Source organism: Colletotrichum abscissum (assembly GCF_030869225.1).
Source record: "Colletotrichum abscissum strain IMI 504890 chromosome Unknown Scaffold_7.1, whole genome shotgun sequence".
NCBI lineage: Eukaryota > Fungi > Ascomycota > Sordariomycetes > Glomerellales > Glomerellaceae > Colletotrichum > Colletotrichum abscissum.
In genome coordinates, this window is record NW_026850514.1 from 1,400,609 (window position 1) to 1,421,035 (window position 20,427).

General features: G+C 50.3%; 6 protein-coding genes across 6 annotated transcripts; 2 read left to right on the plus strand and 4 right to left on the minus strand.

The window, feature by feature from the left end:
- Positions 1–3,339: 3,339 nt before the first annotated feature.
- CABS01_03976 (HPP family protein) lies at positions 3,340–4,486 on the plus strand (the record flags this gene model as incomplete). Its single annotated transcript, XM_060537348.1, has 2 exons — positions 3,340–3,606; positions 3,884–4,486. 2 exons carry the CDS (start codon positions 3,340–3,342, stop codon positions 4,484–4,486), a joined length of 870 nt encoding a protein of 289 aa, XP_060391606.1.
- Positions 4,487–4,796: 310 nt separating this feature from the next.
- CABS01_03977 (MIP family channel protein) lies at positions 4,797–6,364 on the minus strand (the record flags this gene model as incomplete). The annotated part of the gene is made up of 2 exons (XM_060537349.1): positions 4,797–4,975; positions 5,044–6,364. The coding sequence occupies 2 exons, from the start codon at positions 6,362–6,364 to the stop codon at positions 4,797–4,799; spliced, it is 1,500 nt and encodes a 499-aa protein (XP_060391607.1).
- Positions 6,365–11,926: 5,562 nt separating this feature from the next.
- On the plus strand, positions 11,927–13,105 carry CABS01_03978 (pectate lyase 2; the record flags this gene model as incomplete). Its single annotated transcript, XM_060537350.1, has 4 exons — positions 11,927–12,075; positions 12,134–12,303; positions 12,358–12,871; positions 12,943–13,105. 4 exons carry the CDS (start codon positions 11,927–11,929, stop codon positions 13,103–13,105), a joined length of 996 nt encoding a protein of 331 aa, XP_060391608.1.
- A 565-nt stretch (positions 13,106–13,670) lies between these two features.
- Positions 13,671–16,246, minus strand: CABS01_03979 (aminotransferase class-III; the record flags this gene model as incomplete). Its single annotated transcript, XM_060537351.1, has 7 exons — positions 13,671–14,395; positions 14,887–14,998; positions 15,068–15,266; positions 15,325–15,403; positions 15,560–15,647; positions 15,707–16,053; positions 16,114–16,246. 7 exons carry the CDS (start codon positions 16,244–16,246, stop codon positions 13,671–13,673), a joined length of 1,683 nt encoding a protein of 560 aa, XP_060391609.1.
- Positions 16,247–16,988: 742 nt separating this feature from the next.
- Positions 16,989–18,669, minus strand: CABS01_03980 (uncharacterized protein; the record flags this gene model as incomplete). Its single annotated transcript, XM_060537352.1, has 3 exons — positions 16,989–18,091; positions 18,169–18,494; positions 18,563–18,669. 3 exons carry the CDS (start codon positions 18,667–18,669, stop codon positions 16,989–16,991), a joined length of 1,536 nt encoding a protein of 511 aa, XP_060391610.1.
- A 502-nt stretch (positions 18,670–19,171) lies between these two features.
- On the minus strand, positions 19,172–19,609 carry CABS01_03981 (uncharacterized protein; the record flags this gene model as incomplete). The annotated part of the gene is made up of 1 exon (XM_060537353.1): positions 19,172–19,609. One exon carries the CDS (start codon positions 19,607–19,609, stop codon positions 19,172–19,174), a length of 438 nt encoding a protein of 145 aa, XP_060391611.1.
- Positions 19,610–20,427: the final 818 nt, after the last annotated feature.

The window sequence follows — 20,427 nt, forward strand, 5'->3', positions numbered from 1 at the left end:
GTTGGTGCATCCGGGCTGGCGTCTGGCCGCTGCATTCCGGGGCAAAAGCTCCCCAGAGGGACTAAGCCCTACAGCTAACTACTGTAAAATACAGTTGAAAAGCTTTTTGAGACTTAATCTAGCAATTTCTTCTAGGTATGAAATGCGACTACCTAATGCTAACTCATAAGTAACTGAGGTGTCGTGATAGCTGCGCAGTAGTTGCACGGAAGGGTAGTGCCGCACTATACATCGAAGCGTCGTCAATGTGGCTTTTCAGACATCACAACGACCTGCCAATGCTTGCTCCTACGCAGGAGATTTCTCCCAGCCGAATCTGCAAGCAGATGACATGGACCCAGTCCTTTTCATACAACCTCGCAGCGAAGGTCGACTAAGGTACTCAAATACAGAAAGTAGCCATAAGGATTCCTTATACATCCGATGATTGAAATGAAGGTATGTTGCCGTCGAATCGTTCAATGGCTTGTTTCCCTCCAGGTCTTGCCTTGAATGAAGGCACCGAGAATTGGGCCTGTTCGATCAGAAGCAAGAAAGGACGACATACCTACATGTACATAGGATTGAGTTTACTGTCGTGTTATCAAGCCCTTGACTCTCTGTAAATTGAGATCAACACATGTGTATTAAGGAAGACAGTGGCAATGCTACTATCGGGCTGCGTTGATATCAGCCAACATACTTTAAATAGTCTCGATGGGGGACTCCAGGTGGACGGGTGAATGTACCAATGGTACAAACATATCGTCACAAAGTCGATCCTCTTCAAGGCAACTGAGTGCAGTGCTGCTGAGGACTACCTCCTCAGATGCCCCTTCAGACGACTGTTGGCTATGAAACCTCAGAAAAAACTGGTGCTTCGGTGAGCTAGATCGGTCTTGAAATCAGGAAAATCATTCCATTGACGTTATTCTATAAGGGGTGAACGACTTATCTTGGTCGCCTAGAATCGCACCCAAAATCTCAGCAGAAATCGCTGCTTTATAAATCAAGCCTCTCATATATCAGTCAATCATGGGCACTCGAAGAAATACCTGCTTGAAGTACTCTGAATTTGCGTCTTGCTCGTGATTTCGTGTTGTTATACCTTACTTCGAGTTGCAGTAGCACAAAGTACCAGGATTGCGTTACCAAGATAGTACATGTAGTTTTGTTGGAAATGTTAGCCCTGGTTTATGGTGGTATATCATCAATTCCAGAACATCAGCCTTTCCAACTTTCGGGTTAACATATTCCCAATGCGAGAGGGAGTTGAATTTCATTACCATGAATGAACAAAGTCAGTATGTTCCTGAGATTAGAGCTCATTCAGATGGAACATAACATGCAATAAACTCCCATGTGATCGCTTTCCACTTTCGATTGCCAAGTGACACCCTCTATCTAGTCGCCGAGAAGACTCACCTTTGCATCGGCGCGAGGTCCTCGACCACGGGGTATCTTAATTAGTCATCATGAAGTTCTATAGCATCAAATCTGAAAATAGATGTGGAAACGCATTTAAACGATTTCGCAATCGCAACGACAGTTGGCGAGTGACTCGCTGTCACAAGGTTCACCGCATCAACTAGATTCGCAGAGCATGGGAATGTCCTGAAACTACTATGAATGTAACTTCACTCCGGAATCCAGGTTGCAACCGACTTTGCCGCGAGCACTCGTTGAGAGTTTGCCAACTTTTGCGTCCATCGATCGCGGGCAGAGAATCGACGGGGTGTAGCAGGGCCACCAACGTCTCCAGGATAAACATCAGGTGACTAGCTGTGCTTGGACCTCGCTTTCGACTTGGCCGATCACTCGCAAATCGGTTATTGTTGCCAGGCTGCAGGGCCCTCGTGCGAACATGAATATCGGCGTCAGTATCACCGGGTGGTTGTAATTGTAACCGCGATAACGAGGGAAGAAGCAAACAATTCCTGGACTGATATCTCTTGGAGGCACAATCCTGGTTGTTGCGAAATGTTGTGGCGTCTCCTTGAAATGCCAACGGCTTCAGTGCAACCTCCACAGGGGTGTACCGTGTTACAAGTGGTGATATTGTCCTGTACGCCACGAAGCTTCTTAGCGACGGGGCGTCATTTCGATCCCTATAAGGTTTGGGAGCTGCCGGCTCCAGCAGAACGGCTGGGGCCGTCTTGGGCGATGTGGGAAGAGAAGTGAGAGAGTCATTGTTGAAAGCAACCCCGCAATGTGCGACTACAGCAGTATTTGAGTACCGGTATCAAAAGACAAGGCGGCCAGATCTAGTAACGTCGGCATCCCACCTCTGTGGTTTATAATGAGCGAGAGTAATGTTAGAACTGGGAACATATGAAGCACGCCATAGCGTTCATGGCTTGCAAACGGCGAGCGACAGGCTTGGACCCACACCCATAGTTTAGCTCCCAGGAGAAATCTCACTGAGTGCGAGACTCAAATCTCATCTTCCTGCGTACCATGTGGTCAGCTCCTCTGGACTGGAGCTCTGAGACAGTAGTAACCCGTCCCGGGATTCCGGAGATTTGACAGCTTTGACAGCGGCAAAGGGGAGTCACAATCGCTAATCCTGCGCACCAAACAACGTTGTTCCCGAATACCGCGACATTACCGAGCCTACCTGGGCAAAGCGCGCCAGGACGGCACGGCTGCTCACCTGGATGGACCAAGACAGTCACCCTATGGGCGACTTGCCATCTGTTAGATAATAGTTTGCTTTTAACACTGCTTCAACAGCTCTCAAGCTCGTTGAAAAGCCGTTTTTGGTCCACATATGCCCGGTGGCAGCCCGCCTGGCCCGGCATCTAAGCCTCTTTGGGAGTTTCTGTTACTAAATATGACGTGGGGCCTCCCCAGTCAACACCAAAGCGAACAGTCAGCCGGTCGTTGTAGATGCTGAATCTCCGCGGCACTAATGGCCGTTAAAGCTGATGCAAGATCCCCAGATCCCGTGTCTGGTTTGGGATGGGATCGAATTGGATGAAATGTGAATGGGCCGTGTTGCTGTCACTTGCCAACTCGTCCCTTGTTTGGTCCAGTCTGCTCTCACCACGCTGCTGTGTAACGTTTTTTGTTTTTTGCACGATACCACCACTGCCTGTGCGTGGCTTGTGCTGTCATTTCAAACGGAAGTTAGCATTCTCATCGACAACTATTGCCGAAGAATACGTAAGTACATTCAAGTTCAAGTTGTCAAATGAACGGAAGAAAGGTTGCTGAAAAGAAGCAGAAAATAATAGCCCTCCGACTCTGCATGCTTCTGAAAGGGCAACTCATGTTCTGTCCCCTGGCATAGTGGCTCCGCATCCCCATACAATCCAGTCCTACCCCAGACTTGGCGCAACGACGATCACATAATACCCGATGTTGCGCTGCAACCCAAGGAATTGGGACTTCGACATTGATCGATTCCTCAATCCCTTTGTTCCGCCACCTCCTTGGAAATATCTCCCATACCCTATCTCTCACTGTTTTGGCTACCGCAAGTCGAAGCCACAGAATGTTGGGAATCTCGTTTCGATCTTCTGGGCCTGTATTGGCGTCTTTTGCGGCGTCGCCGTAGTCTCCATCGTCTCCCGCCAGATACCGTCCTTCAGAGACCATGGTGCGCCCATTATTGTGGGCAGTTTTGTAAGTATATCCCCCCTTTCATCTCGAAATCTGCGCACATTGCATGTATCCCCACCTTCCACACACCGAGCATGATTACGGAGCAGCACCGTCAGGGGGTGATGGGTAATAGAGGCTCGGACCTCAACTCCCTCATCCCGTTTCATAAACCTCTCGGGTGACGACACCGACCGACCACTGCCACACCAGCACACCAGCACACCGGCACCTCACCGGCCAAGAAGTGACGCTCAGTAACGTAACAGACTGGCTGACTCGTTCTCCCCTCCCGATACAGGGCGCAGCCGCCGTTTTAGAGTTCTACTCGATCGAATCGCCCCTCTCTCAGCCCCGTAACTCAGTCCTCGGTCAACTCCTCTCCGCCATCGTAGGGGTAGCGATCTGCAAGCTGTTCCAGCTGAGCCCGCACTTTGATTCCATTCGCTGGCTGGGAGGAGCCTTGTCGTGCGCCTTGGCGACGACCGTTATGGCGCTTACGAAGACGGTTCACCCCCCTGCTGGCGCGACGGCACTGCTCGCCGTCGTCGATGACGGTGTCGTACACTTGGGATGGTTCTTGGTGCCTATTGTGCTCCTCGGCTGTGCCTTGATGCTGGTCGTCGCATTACTCATTAATAATATCCAGCGGCGCTTCCCACAGTATTGGTGGTCGCCCGAGGATGTTCGGCTACACCGCGTGCCTTGGAGGCGCCATGTGGGCGATGTGGAAAGCAAAGAGCAACCAAAACCTGATGAGGCTGATGGGCGGAGTAGGAGTGATTCTACAGTGAGGGAAGATGCGGTACTGATTATGAGGCCTGGTGAAGTGCTTGTGCCTGAACACATGTTCATCACACCCGAGGAAAAGTTGTTCTTAGAAGAATTGAGTAATCGGTTATGAGCCACATTCAATAGCAATCTATATATTTGCGAGGCTATGAAACCAAAGCATACTGTTTCGTAAAAGTAGTTTCTTGAGAAAACCCAGATCTATATTCATTTCTCAGCACGAAGTGAGTCTTAGCTGTCAAGCGCCACCCCTTACTCTGGTTTCTCATCATGAGAAAATACGTTCTCGTCATTTTGCCAGGAGATAGTAGTTCCCGGCGACACGTTGCAAATCATTATCAGAAAACATCATTATCCACATCAAATTCTCCCTCATTATCGTGCCGGTTCTGTCGTGTTTCTTTGTCGTTAATTGTCTGGCTTCAACCTTGCTTGGCAGACTTTGTGCGAGACATGCGCAATTCTGCCAGCTTTGCGGGGTTCTGAGTAGGATCATTCTCAGGGTCACCATCTGCACCGGGGTTGGCCATCTCATACTCCAAGGTCTTGATGAACTTGTAGAAGACGACAGCAATGATTGTGCCAAGGAAAGGCCCGACCCCTGAGACAACCAAGATTAGCTTTCCACTAGTCACGAGGGAGAAGAAGTCAAAAAGAGTAAAAACTTACAGTAAATCCAGTGTTCAGGGTCGAAGGTTGCCGTGATGACGCAGGGTCCAAAGCTTCGTGCCGGGTTGAGCGAACCACCCGTGAACTGAACACCAACCAATTCGGCGATGAAGAGCGTCAGGCCAATACCGACAGGAGCAATGAAGGTGGCTCTGTGCTTCTCCTTGGCGAGCATAAAGATAGTGAAAACCAGCTCGGCCGTCAAGATGGCTTCGATGAAAACACCCTGGACCAGTGAAGCACCACCGCCTAGTGTCGTACGAACGTTGAAGTTCTCGGGAAACAGAAAGCGGACAATGACTGATGCAAGCATGCCGCCCAAAATCTGAGCGACGAACAAGCAAGCAGCACGGGATGCGGGGATAGCCTTGACGAGGAGCATGCCGAGCGTAACAGCTGGGTTGAACAAGCCGCCACTGATACGGAAGAAGACCCAGACGTTAACCATGAGAGAAAAGCCGAAGATAATGGAGATGTAGAGCAGAGTGCCGGTGTTGAATCCCGTGGAAGCTCCGGTAGTGGAGTTGCTGTCTGAAGGGTTGCTGGAGTTGTTGGAAGCGGATTTGATATTGGCAACCTCTGTGCCAGCGAAGGCGAAGAACAAGAACATGGTAGTGCCGACGAGCTCGCCGAGACTTGCGACAAAGTGGTTCTTCAAGTCCGAGTTCATCCACTGGGTGAGAGGCAGACGCATAACCTGGGCCTTCTCTTCCCTGGACAGGTTGTGCCAGTCAATGCGAGCCTGTTCGCCGTTGGTGCTGCGAACAGCGACACCGCTGCGCGGGTATCCCGCCATCTCCTCGTCGTACATCCTGCGAGAGGGCGGTCTGCCGCCGTAGTCACCGGGCTCGTAGGAGCGAGTCTCCTCGTAATAATCTTTGGTTTCCGTCTGGGGGTCGTAGTTGAAGTACGGTTGAGGACGGTTCAGGTGCGCGCGGGGAGGGCGCGTTCGAGGTGCACGACCTCCGCTGTAGTCTGGATGACGGTCGTTGGTTCCCCAATAACGATCCGTTTCCGAATCGTCGTCGTAGTCCCCGAAACGGGCGCTGTCCTTCAGTGGACGGGTGGACTTTGTAGAGACACCAGTGGGCAAGGGGTCGTCTACTGATTCCCTCTGCCGTGTCTGGGTGTTTGTGCGACGGAGAGGGACTGAACGTGAGCCCCCTCTTGAAGGTTGTTGGGAGTGTGATGGTACAAATCTTGGTGATTGGATTGGGTTCTCGTCGTCAGAGAAGGAGTTTGGATCGACTGCTGTTGCTGGTGATACTGGAGAGGGTTCACCCTCAGGTGCCTTGAGTGTTCCTGTCTGCTGGGCTGACATGATTTGATCGAAGTCGCGTGTCAAGCGCAGAGACGAGGAAGGAAGTATTATAGAGCCGGGGGGGACTTGAATAGTTAAGTCCGCCGTAGTGAAAGCGTTGTTGAGAGAGTTTTGACTCTCGAGTAAGCTTGAGTCTTGTCGTCTAGTCTTCAAGTGGGCTTGATGTTTGAAGAGCAACATGAACCCGTGTTCCGAAGGTGTCCGAAGGCATAATATACCTCTGCTCTCAAACTCAAATGGATGCCCAACCAGCCCTCTCTTTACCTCGACGTCACCGCATTTTTCGGTTAGTTAGGCCTTGATTTCCTTCGTCTGATCAGCCACCGACTTAGTTTCGACAAGGACCGCGGGGACATTGGATTGCGAAATAGGCAATGGTGGGATGGGGAGGTTCGACAAGGGACCGTTGAGCCTCCATTGTCCTCCCAAAGTGCTTCCATAGTGCTCTGCCTGCCTCTAGCTCGCGGGGGTCACCGATCCCACGGACGTGAGTGGTCGGCACACCGGGCAGTGCGGAGGGCGGAAGTCATGGATAACCCCAGAGCCGATCTCATGCACGCGAATCTCGCGGCCGGGTAAGGCTTGCTGATGTGCCCCGGCGAGAGCGAGGGATATGGGGGGAAGTTGAAGCCGAGATCCCGGACGGGTGACGTCAAAATCAGACTGAAAATGGTGGGATCACATCAACCCAAGTGTGTAGGAGCTGAAGGGACGGGGTGAAACGAGGTCCAATTTTGAGGCAAATGAGGCATTGCGGCGTCTGTGTGGTTGGGGTCTAGAGGTATAAAACTGGGCGTTAACATGGGCTCAGAGCTGGGATCATCGACGTTTAAACTCAGGAGACCCAAGGCGCTAGTGCACCACCTTTGACACGTCGACTGCAGTATCCTTGTATGACAGCTTCACGATTGTGGCCTCTGGAGTTAGATCCCAGAAAGATCGGGAGACGCTAAGCTGCCACTTCCAGAACACCCATAAGAACTCCAACTATGAGCTGAGGGGCTCTAGCCCAGTTTTCCTCGCCAGGGCCCTGGCATCGCCGGATGAGACGAATTGAGGGCTGGGAAATACGGCGCGTCACCGGGTGTCGGGACGGACGGTACTGTTGAATCGTTAAGGGTTCAGAACCGAGCACGACGATCCATCGTCTGGGGTTTGGAAACGTCGCATCGCTCCACCATCACCACTGGGTTTCTTTGGCTTTCGGGTGGCCTTTAACCCTTGGTACAGATGATCGCCCAACTTTAACGAAGGGTCCGAGAGGAAAATTGCGCGATATGGCTTTCTTGGCCTTGTCATTCGAAATGGGGCAGTTTTCACACGAACGTTGAGTTGAGAAGAGCCGATGGTGGTGTGGCTCGGATGAGAAGCAGACTGGATGGAGTCAAACGAAGAACCTGGGACGGTGCCCCGTGTGGCTCTATACCAGTCCCAATGCCTACCACCCTCTTTCGCGAGCCTCTTCCTCTCTTGGGCGATCATTTCGCACCTGCGGCCGTTTGTTCTTCTGCTCGGCTGGATTGTCAGACCGCCGGCGGGAGACGGAAGAAATGACGGCAACTTTCAAAGAGTTTACCTGTCGCAAACTAGACTTCTAGTGCAAATGGCAGCTCCGTTAGATGTCTGGGCGTCAATCAGTCTGTGAAAATTACGGGTTGCCAGGTTCAACGATTGCACCGTGCCACACGCCGAGGAAATCACGGCTCCTATTTTCATTCCGTTTGCATCTCGCCGTTCAAGCTCGAAGACCCTTCTCGCGCCGCTTAATCTCGAAAAGAAGGTCGTTTGACGACCCCAAGAGTGGGAACTCCATCAATATTTTGCACTCGTTGTCTAGCATTCCATGTGCTTAGCTCGTTCACCGCAACCAAAGGAAGCTCGGACACCCTTGTTCTATGCAGTCCTCTTCCATGTGGGAGCTCTGAACCCGAAATCTTCTCTAGCCGGCTGCGAAAAGTTGCGAGTTCAAGTACGTAGAGTATTACGCGGTTCCACGTCGGACATCCGATGGCTTTTTGACCTCTCCAGTGCCCCCTTCACGCTCATCTGTGCGCCCCCTCCATCCGCCGTAAACCCCAGGCTGTCATCTGTCCATATGCAGCGACAATAGGTAGACCAATGGTAGTGTGCAATGATGGTAGTGCTGTTATGAGAGGTTGGACGTGCGAGTGCCAAGATGGTGACAGGCGCCGGCCCCCTTTCTCCAGCCTTTTCGTGACAAAGTGCGGCAGACAAGAAGCCCTTCAGACTCTCATCGTGATGAGTCCCAGTGGGTGACGAGAAGAGTCCCGGACAAGGTTTCAGCGGTATCGGCATTCTGTATGAGGTATGGAATCCCTTCACTCCAATTACTCCTCCGCAAGATAGCTGGCCTTGTGACCTGAACATGTCAGGTCTTTGCAGATGACTGCAGCATCCCCACTGATGACACGACACTCTGCCCCATCTGCGACAAGGCGGACACAACGGTGGCAGGAGAGTTATGTCAAACAGGTGGTAAAAGTTCTCCCCTCTTGGCACTCGCTGTTCACGATGAGTTGGCACCGCGATCCAGTGACTTTCTTCCGAGTCAATGTCGTGTGGCTGGTTTTTCAGAAGTGAGGTTGGATAAAGTGCCAACAGCCTTCCGAATTAAAACGACCCAGTTGGAGTTCTGTGAAAAATTCCCCTAAAGTGGATGATGATCTACGGATCTCGATCAAGATTGCTAGGATACCCTCTTTCAATACGCAAGCATCCGTAACAGCCGCCCATGTTGGGTGAAAGGATGAGGTTGGAGAGGGCGGGCTCGAAAAGTCAAGTCTTCGGAGAAGTCGGCATACCCTGGCTCAACTCTTTGGTAAAGACGTGGTACCCCTGAGTATCAGCCTCACCACCTCATGTGCCACATATGCCTGTGATTGCATGGAATCCTAAACCCAGCTGAAAGGCTCCAAATATGCAAGAACACTGATAATTCTAACGGCTGGTCCAGACCGCCAGTTGAGAAACAGCACGTTTTCAAATGTTTCTAGAATAAATGTATGGGTCACAGAGTCTTTCAAATTTTGGCAATCGAACATTTGTACCTGCATCGGTAGCTTGGTCTATAAGAATAATGAACCGAACAGCCTTTTCGGGAAAAGTCCGGCGAGGGTTCAAGGGAGGGGGTACGGTTAGTTCCCTTCGATCTTGCTCGAGTCTATGTACTCAGGGGCGAGGTGACAACGTCAGCTCTTCAATTGGCTGTTCATCTTCAGGCCAGTGCAGGTTCCAAGAGAGATCCGGCGAAACGGATAATGTTGGGGTTAGGGTAGAGGGCTTGCGTTCGTTCCAAGGAGGAAAATCACTGTGAATATCGAAACAATGGCTCGGACTGGGTGGCTCATGCTTTCTGGTAGCTGCTAAGCTTTTAATCTTGCGATGACTCTCAGACTATCTTATCTCATTCTGGTAGATTCATTTGAGCGCCTGGATAAAAATTCTGTCCAGTAAGTGCGAATGTAGATACATGAAGAATTAGAGGTTCAATGCGCTTGTTGGGAAGGTTAGTTCTGGATGTCGTGTTTACAACTTGGCTTAGCCTGGATTTTACTGGAGTCTAGTCATTCAAAATGCCGTCCTTACTCGCGATGGAAAGCCTACCAGCAAAACGCACAAAGCTAAAAGGTGAAACAACAGTGTCTTCTGTGACAATTATTCGGATCCCGAAATGACCGAACAGAAGGCTGTTTGTTGAGAAAAGGGTGCCTTGAAAGTAAACTGAAATGGAACATCAAGCATATCTGCAATATTATAGAAGCCTCCATGTTCTCCAGGGACTATAGTGAATTTATTGGGAAAGCATCTTGGTTCCGATGAAATACCAAATGCTGTCCAGAGGAGCAACTTCACCCGCCGTCGCAAGTGCATCTCAAGCAAGCTAAAGATTTGAGATGAATTTTAAAATAGAGTCGAGGCCCCCCCGCACCAGCCTCGAACAAAGAGAAAAGCGTTGAGGGATGCCGTGAAACCTGAACATACGCGGCATACTCGAATAGTCCAGTCCAGGCTATTCCGGATCGTGCCGCCCTGTTGCCGCTGAATGCTTGTTTTTGTTTTCCTTTTCTTACAGGATTTGGCGTTTTGCTCCAGCCCTATGCTGTGAATCCTCAATAGCCAATCGGTTAACTTTGAACGAGCATTGAGATAGGGGTCGTAGCCCTCATTACTGAGACCAGCGCTTCCTTGACAATCTAAAATGGGCTACAGATCCTACTCCCGACCACTGTGATTGGAACTAAGCATGAACGTGAGTGCTCAGTGCATCTGCTTCCCGCCCATTCTCAAGGGTAGCGACACCAGGGAGGGACTTCACATGGGGAACACGCATTGCCCATGGTTTTCAGAACGCAGGACGAACCATTTTGGCTTTTGGATTTCTGCTTCATGCAGGCTGCCACATGCGACGCAGAAAAAGTTTCCAAGAACCAAGATTCGGCCGTGAGTCTTCATTTTTGCGTACTTTCCCCCTCTCGTACGAGACGCCCACCACCGCGAGTCTCGGCCGTGTAAGTGTCCTCGCCCGAAATGGAGGTTGAGGACTGCGTTTGCTCTAAGACACCACCAGGTGAAGACTTCTGCATGTTCAAAAGAAGCCCATCATGCCAGCCAATGGCTCACATGTTGGAGTTTTGCCGGATGTCTCACCCATAACCGAATCGCAGTCCATTCTGGTGACAGCTCAACTTCTATTGGTCGCCGACATGCTTACCGAATTCGTTCGTCTGCTTTTCGGTTCATAGTCGGCGCTAGATACGTTGATCGTCTTAATCCGAAAATTAAGAACGATGAACCGAACGCTAGATAGGCGCTACTATGATCCACCGATGCGGTGTGCCGTGCTGGCCCCGATCAATCCGGGGCAGAGTGGAGACAACGTGGTGTAGCACCCCGAAGATGATCACGTTTTCTTCGGACCCCCACGCGTTATCCCGCCATTCGCCTTGGGCCAGTGGGCGGCCGACCCTGGCAATTTTCCTCCAACAACAATTTTCTCCGCAGAACGATCCCTTTGGACGTGTGAATAGGGAACGACACCACCATGGACAAAAAACCGAATAGATTACTGGTCCAATGGGGAAAGACTTCACGTTGCGTCCGTTACGCTTTTGGTACGTTTCCGTTTCAACTGAACAGTCATGGTTAGGTTCCGTGAAGCATGGTTGAGAAAGGCGAAGATGTCGTCTCATTCGGGGAAATTGAAAATCCCCGGCCAGTCCACCTAGAAGGGCATGTTGAGAGCCTATGGATGCATAGCATTGGAGGAACACATTGCCACGATGCCAAGAAGTCGATATGTCGGCTTCGACGTTCTCCCCTGATGTATGTCTTGGCTTCATATTAATTCCAGAGTTGAGGAGAAATAAGGAGAGCTGTGGAGTTAAGAAGTCATATCATCATGCCGCTGAATTTACCAGCGATCGGCATATAAGCGATCATCGTCCGCATGTCGCAAAACTTAAGCTTAATTTCCATCGCTCCACTGAAGTCGTGAAACTTGCTCATCTTGTACATACCTTTTATCTCTTGATCCTTGTCGCGATGAAGCTGAATAGCTTTGCGTCTTGGGCCTTTCTGGCTATCGCTGCATCGGCTTCGCCCACTCCTACGAACCCTGAAGGTCGTCTCCTGAACAAGAGGGCTGCTATCACGGATGCAGCAAACATTGGTTATGCCACTCAGAATGGCGGGTAAGGATAGACGATATCAAAGTTGTCCAGAACATTTGAACTGATCCTTAAAATTTAGAACCAAGGGTGGCTCCGGAGGAACCACTACTACAGTGACGAACCTTGCTCAACTATCCGCCGCAGCTATTGCATCCGGTCCAGGTATTGTCATTGTTTCAGGCAACATTGTCGGCGCGGCAAAAGTCCAAGTCGGCTCTGATAAAACTATCGTGGGAAAGACGGGCAGCTGTAAGTGACACTACTCACTCGAACCCCCTCAAAGCTCATATTTTTCAATTATAGCTCTAGAGGGTATCGGCCTCACTATTCTTGGACAAAAGAACGTCATCGTCCGCAACATGAAGATCAGCAAGGTCGAAGCAGACTACGGTGACGCCATTACCATCCAGCTATCCAAGAACGTATGGGTAGACCACTGCGATCTTTCTGCCACCCGCGACGGCGACAAGGACTTCTACGATGGGTTGACTGATCTCTCTCACGCCGCTGACTGGGTCACCATCTCCCACACGTACTTTCATGACCACTCCAAGGGCTCTCTTGTTGGCCACTCTGACAGTAATGCCGCCGAGGATACGGGAACCCTCCATGTCACTTATGCGAATAATCACTTCTACAACGTCCGCAGTCGTGGCCCCCTGTTGCGTTTCGGAACTGCCCATATTTACAACCAGTTCTACAACACCATGGATACGGGCATCAACACTCGCATGAGTGCACAAGCTCTCATTCAGAGCTCCGTCTTTGAGAATGTCGGAAAGAAGGCCATCTTTAGCGAGTCTAGCAAGGAGATTGGGTAAGTCCCTTCAACCAATTTGGACTACCTTAAGCTGGCAGTGTTCCGTGACTGATAATCCTACTCCGCAGGTATGCTGTTGCCATTGATGTTGTGCTTGGTGGTGAGAGCCAAAACACTGCATCAGTTGGCACATTGAATGCTAACAGCCCTCCTTACTCGTACTCTCTTCTTGGATCTGCCAATGTGAAGGCTGCTGTGACCAAGGAGGCCGGACAGACTCTTGGATTTTGATTGGCTCACGTCGAGTTGTACTGCCAATGTGATAAGCGAAATCCGTCGGGTGTGTCTATGAGAAGTTACAAGGAGGAATGACTTCGTTTGGAAGACCCAGATGACGTTATGTCTTCGGAGTATTGTACATGAAACCTATCTATATCACTTTCTATCTTTCACTCATGATCATGAGGATGAGCTCAAACTGGACCTGAGTTAGAAAGCGATGAAGCAATGAGTTGATCATCTGAGCATTGGTTTGGGATAGATGGTCTTTGTACCGAGAAGAATGCTTGTCTCAAGGCTTGGCAACTTAATCTATCCCGGGTGTCATCGGGTTTCACCTAGGCGTCTGGACAAGGTTATCCAAAGATACGCTCATATTCATCACAGACCACTACATACTACTTAGTACATTTTAACTGGCCACCCCAGCCTTAGTCCTTGACGTTAAGCTTGAAATGCGAGTCATCCCCGCAAGAAAGATCCAACATAGGCAACGAAATGCCCGTCGCGACGGATGGATGCATGCTCAGAGCCTTTGACAGCAGCCTTCTTGACGCAATCGCTGGAGACGACAGGTTTAAGCGCGACAAAGGGCGCTTATGAGAAGCAGGATGCTCAATGTGAGGTCTCTCGCATGCACTCTCTTGCCTTCGGCGGCACCGCTACCCGTTGGCGTCGCCACAGCTGCGCTCGTTTGTGTTGATGAAGCTGTAGCAAGCGATGTGGATGCCGCGCTTGAGTCAGACGTTGAGATAGAAGCTTTTTGAGACGACGAAGATGTTGTGATATCTGTCGTTACCGTCGCGGTTGGCGATGTAGTCGGGTTTTCAACGACAGACGTAACCTCGCTGATGCGCGAGTAAATATCGGTCGTCCAAGACCTAGTCTTCCACGAGAGGACAGGAGTATTGGGAAAACTCGTAGGCCATGCCACGCCCGGCGGTGTCACCGTGGCGCAGACAACCTCCCAGGATGAGGGCTCCCTTGTGCCGTCGGTGAGACACATGAAGTGGTTGCTGAACCCGTAGGGGTTATTCGGATTGTCGGCATTCATCTCCGGACTGACTTGACAAAAAGTAGCGCACGAGACTGGGTACACTTGGTCGTTGGGCGACGTCGGGCTCGTGATGTTGTAGACCGTGCCGGAGCAGCATTCCGCAAAGTGCGGGGCGCTATTGCGGCCGACGGGCGGGGTCTTGCATATTATGCCAGCGATGGACTCCGGCCATTCGGAAAACGCGTTAGATGATAGTGTGTTGAAGGTTACATCGCCAGCACACCTCGGATATATGCTCATGGTGGCTACTTGTGAGTTTTGAGCAAATTTGCAATGAAATTATTTGCTTCGGGAACACGGGCAAACAAGTCAGAGATCTCTAAGCTCAATAAGTAATGGAAGGCGTGAAAAGTGTGCAGAAGATTGCTGACGCATCAGGGTGTGACGGCTAGGCTGCCGCTAGCTTGAATCTACTATGTCGACTAGGGTGGCGATCGTCATGTCCTATCGTCCCGAGGGACTTTTGTGAAAGCGTACTTAGTTGCGGGCTTCTGATAATGTCGTTTGGTTGAGTTCGGCATTTTTGAAGGGGAACCTTGAATACCATCTAGCACCAAGATTACATACAGTGCGCTTATAAATATTCAACCGCGAGTGGCAGTCCCAATACTCTCGAATACCTGAAAGATAGTATCTCGAGTTCTGGACGCGATTTCCTCAATCTCTTCGCTTGTACTAGTGTATGCAGGCGCAAGAAGGACATGATCGCCCAGAACACCATCTTTCGTTCCCATACCTGGATACAGGCTGATGCCGAAGTCGTTGAATCCAATAAGATAAGTTTTGTTCGCGATATCCTCAAATCTCGGGAAAGGTTCTTTGGTAAGTCTGTCTATGACAAACTCGATCTACAGGAGAAAGGCTTGTGAGTTGGCGCCTCGAGAAAGTAAAGAGTGAATAGGCTCTGATAGACTTACCCCCCAAAAGAGGCCTTTGCCTCGGATGTTGCCAACATGAGGGTTGTCATCTAGGTAGTACCGCAACCGCTTCTCAAGCAGAGCGCCCTGTTTTCGAACATTTGCGACGAGATCCTCTTCCCGGATGATTCGTTGGACTTCGAGGGCAGCAGCGCATCCAACAGGATGGCCCTGATAAGTATGTCCGTGTGAAAATGAGCTGTATCGTGATTAGTCAACCTCGAATAATATGTAGGAGAAGTCTGTAGAGATCTTACCCGCTTCCGTTCTTGAGAGCATCAGCCACACGGTGATTGATGAGCATACCAGCCATGGGCGCGTAACCGCCGCCGAGACCTTTAGCAAGTGTCTGGATATCAGGGATAACTCCCTCTTGTTGCCACGCATGTAGAGAGCCGCAGCGACCCATGCCGGACATGACCTCTTCACGTATGTCAGTGTTTATTTGGTACAAAATGATTTAGACGTGCGCCTTAGGCTCAGTGTTCTTACCATCCAAGATAAGTAGGGCGCCATACTTGTCGCAGACCTTTCTAATAGCCCTGAAATATCCAGGCAGAGCTGGAATACAACCCAGAGTCTGTAGGAATGAATATTAAGACGAGGTTATAATAGTTGAGACATTGGATGACTACTTACTGCACCAACAATAGGCTCTGCGACAAATGCGCATACCGAATCGGGGCCAAGCTCTTGGAATTTCTGGTCCAGCTCATCGGCCAGTTGACTGACGTATTCCTGCTCGGTCTGACCCTCGCTCATACCGCGGTACGGGTTGCAAGCTGACACTCTGTATATGTTCGGAAGCAGCATATCGAGGAAGAGACTCCGCCGCGCGACATGCCCGCTCATTGACAGCGAACCAAGAGTTGTACCATGGTATGATCCTTCTCTGGCAATGAAATTGATCCGCTTTGGCTGTCGAGGAGACAATTCCATAAAATACTGTCGTGCCATCTTCATTGCGGATTCCATAGCCTCAGAGCCTAGGAGCGTTAGTATCAAGTGTTTGTTATCATTTCCTCTCAAAGGGGCTGAAAGTATACCTGAGCACATAATGTACGATTTCGACATGGCACCGCCTGTGCCGTCAATGAGTTCATCAGCAAGCTTCTCCCCAATCTCGTGGCCAAAGAACATGGAGTTGCAATAGGCAAACTTGTCAATTTGCTCAACCATGGCTTTCTTGACTCGTTCATTGTTCGATCCTATGCATGCTACTGCTGCGCCACATGTTGAATCCAAGATGGTTCGGCCATCAGAAAATGTTAGATGTTTGCCCTTTGCTGATACTACATGTGGCGGCGCGCTTTTCAGTGAGCGGTGGAGGACTGCACTGGCAGATGGAATCCCGTTCACGACGGGGTTGAGTGTTGATATGAATTCCGGACCAAGCTTGGCGGCTGTCTTTGCCATCTTTTGCGACGCAGTAGCCATCTCAAAAGTATTTATCACAGCCGGTCAAGTGGACAGAACAAGATAGACGTAATACTCGAGGGTTCGCGAGGTTGAGAGCAGAGACACTAGAGCTAATAAGCTTTGTGACCATATGCGGGAGGTGGGCTAGAGATATACCTAGTCCTAAGCATGTTACCTTGTATCGTTATCGTTGCTCTGATCTGAAAGCTGGTCAATATTGGAGGCTGGCTATCTGATACGGTATCATATGGGCTCATGGCGTATCTGCATGGCGTATCTGGCGTGTGTGGAGGCTTTGCATCGGCCTAAGGCGGGGTAAGGACCGGTTCCGATCTTGCTGGTCTCTGTAGATCTAGTCGTGAGCTTAAAGATTATTGGTTCAGCATCGCTTGCTGAGCATGGGTTATACGTGGTCGCCGACCTGACGCTCAATGTAGCTAGCCTTTGTTTGTGCATTTCCATCATTTTAGTAGACTCTTGTAAATTGTACCGATAACCGGCCCTAAGTCAAGAGAAGATGTTCCCCAGTCTCGTCCAAGATGTCAGTCCAGTCTGCTTCATCTGTCAAACCTGAGTTTTGCCGCCTTTGCCATAAATCTTCTAGTATTATCAAAGAACGAGAAATATTCTGGAATCGTCGTTTCTGCAACGTCATCTGCAACCGAACACGAACAGCATCCATGTGTTCATCCTCAGTCGCCTCGCCGCCAGCAAGGAAGAGAGGAAAGAGTATTGCCGACTCAGTATGTGACCCGACCGGAATATCTGAGACGTGCCTCAGGATGTTAGACACCTGCGTCCGCATCTTTGTCGGTAGCATCTCCTCTGTCATGGCTTCAGAGCTTGCTCCTTGAGTGGTCTCTTCCTCCGAACTCAGCCGACTCCGTATCAGTCGGAATAGCACAATAAGAACAGCGCTCCTAAATGCATGCGCCAGAGCAGCAAGTTCTGGAGCGGCATCTGGCCTACATCGCCAGTCTTGCAGCTCTTGCTCGACTCCTTCGCAGGTGGCATGGAACAACTTCTTTCTTCTGGTTATCTCCTCAGCCCCCAGAGCAACATCGAGTCTGGTCTCTTCATCAATGCTACTCAAAGTAGCTACATGGCGTAAAAGATCTGTGGCGACGCCTAGGTAGGTGTCGACAACGTCTGTGATGCCATCCAGATAACTGCAGTCTAGCAGCGGCCTCCTCCGCATGGTCACACTCCCAATCATGTCGTGATACGCAAAGTTTCGAAGAATCCACTGACCCTCGGAGCTCCGTTTGAAGACTTCAGGTCCTCGCAAGGTCGTCCCTGAGCTTGGATTGACCACGGCGGACTCGATGATGAGCTTGGCACCGTTGAGGTGTGCACACCACCCGTCGTTATCTCCTACGCATACCTCACCTATGACAAAGGCCAAGCATGTTGCTGCTTTGATTTCGTACCATGTGATTTCATGTTGTGGTTTAGCGAGGGCTGTGGCGAGGTTGGTGATTGCTGTCGAGTGAGCTTCTAAGGCAGAGACCCGATATGACTCATTCGTGAGTGACAAGTGACCAGAAGCAAAAGCGACCAGTGCATCGTAAAGCACACTCGATTCCATAGCCATTGGTAGGAACTCTGAAAGATTCTAAGTGTCAGTTGCAGCCCATCGAGACATATGGAAGTGCATCCAATTCATTCAGAGAGTAACGAACCAGATAGGAACGAGTTGAACTGCTCGCTTGCAGTCAAAAAATGGCTCAGCACTGTAATGTAGTATCGCATTACTTGTCGCTTCTGAGGCGGTTCGCCCTGGTCCACGCCCGGAGGTGAAGCAAGCAACGGAAAACATGACGATAATGGTTGATGCGAGTTATCTCTCGTCGACGGTCGTAGCGCCTGAGTTGCCTGCAGTGTGCTCTTCTTCTGTTCGACCCAGGTAGTCGGGACTACATCGCGAGCCGTCGATCGCACGCATTTCAGATTCAACCTGGAGCATGTTCCACAGATTGGAAACGTATTCTCGACGCACTTCTTCCTCCTAATGTTCCAAGAATACTTATCAGAATGAGGGGTCCCGCGATAGGGTTATCGGTGAGGCGGGCTTACCGATATCGGCAGGTCAGACATCCCGTTTTGTCGTGTTTGGAGCCCTTTCGTCGCCGCGTTTCTGATTGAAATTGTAAAGACATGACGGCCTCGGGTTGACCTTCCATTATGACAGGCAAGCAACGTTGCTATGATCCAACTCCGGCGTGTTGGGCGTAACAGACAACAAACACGTGGGGGGAATCTTGATGTCAAGGAGGAAAAAGAGGGACTCTTTCAGCGGCCCAAGCACGGTGAGTGGATTACGGGGAGAAGCAACGGAAGTTTCCATCCAGTTATTACTGGGATACTTGCCTGATCAGTCCTAGCACCAAATTTGTCGGTATTAATGTCTTTCCCCGCCATGGACGAGCGCCATCGGCCCCTCACAACGGAGTTCAACATCTTGAGTCTTTGTAGGAATTCTTATTCGCTGATTCAACTTGACAGACTTATCTCTTTTCTGATTATATCTTATCAAAACTCCAGGGTGCTTCCCCCCCTTCGCTATCTTTAGCTATCAGCCAACTGCCGAGGTGCATGACTCGAGCCAAGGGCTGACAGGTCGGAATACGTCGCTGGAAAGAATTGCGGAATACTTTCCGTAATTAGCCAAAGAGTCAGCTCTACTCAAAGAGAACCTGAAAACTCAAACGCAAACAATCGCGCATCAGCCAGAGCGGCAACTCGGTGCGGCACTACAAGTCGCTTGTACTCTTCGCTCGCAATTGTGTCTCTGAAAACTCCAATATTCTCGTATTGCACAAGAGCCACTTCATCCCAATCATCGTCCTCCAGCCCTAGCACCTTCCCAACCATTTTGCCGGAGAATGGGACACGAGTGCCATTCATTGTAGGAAGGGCGAAAAAAGCAGGCACGTAACGTTGTTGCCACGCATCTTGACCGCTACAAGCGGGGAGAGAGTGGAAATCGGCTGGAGCGGTAGGGTCGTAAATAGCGACGGGGCGAAACTTCAAAATATTGAGCATGTAGACCGGTTTGTTAGGATCGATAGGACCGATGGCATCTTTGACTGCTGCTATGTCCGTAAGCTCAGTGGCAGGCATTGGAAGATACAGATGTGAGTAATTCTAAGTGACGCGAGCCGACTAGTTGTTTTATGTCATGTGGTTTGCTGAGACACAGCTGAAAGTGAGACCAAGGCTTCCCTTAGCCTTTTGTACATGCTGGTGGAACGAGTTGACATATTGACCGGCCCGTCCCATTCCAGACTTTTGCGGATGACAAACGTTAGTTGCGGATAGCCTAGCCAATTCTTCAGCCACTGGCCAACCTAAGCCTGGGCTAAGTGTCTACCTCATTTAGCACATCACTGAACGGCGCTATTTGATAATGACATTTGAACGGTGGAATATTTGGGCAATTGCACTCTGTATCAGATTGGCTATTTTGGGTTTGTTATCGATTCCATACGGCTACAGGGCTTTTGCTCCACGAGAGGTCGGAGCCGGGTAAGTTACGTGAAATGGCACGTCGCAGCAGGGTCCATAGGTAAGCCTAGAGCATCGGGAAAGTATGTAATTCATCCGCTCTGGATTACCAATTCCCTTGACGTGTATTCAAGTCTCTCATCCGTCGGGTCCGGCATCAGAGAAGCTATCATACGAACCTGAGAGAGGTCGCACGACATCCCCAAACACCTGACAACTTTAAAATGAACTCAATTACCTACTGTATAAGAGAGTGTAGGAACTTAGGCTCTCTAAGGACTTATCCGACTACTCATCATGTTTGTCTTATGACTAGTCATTTTACGGAGTTAACGTATTGGGACGAATGTTATAATTCTCCCAGTCAATACCAGTCGTACGGTGTGGGCCGTCACGCAGGACCCACACTTTCTTCCCATCACGAAGAATGGTTT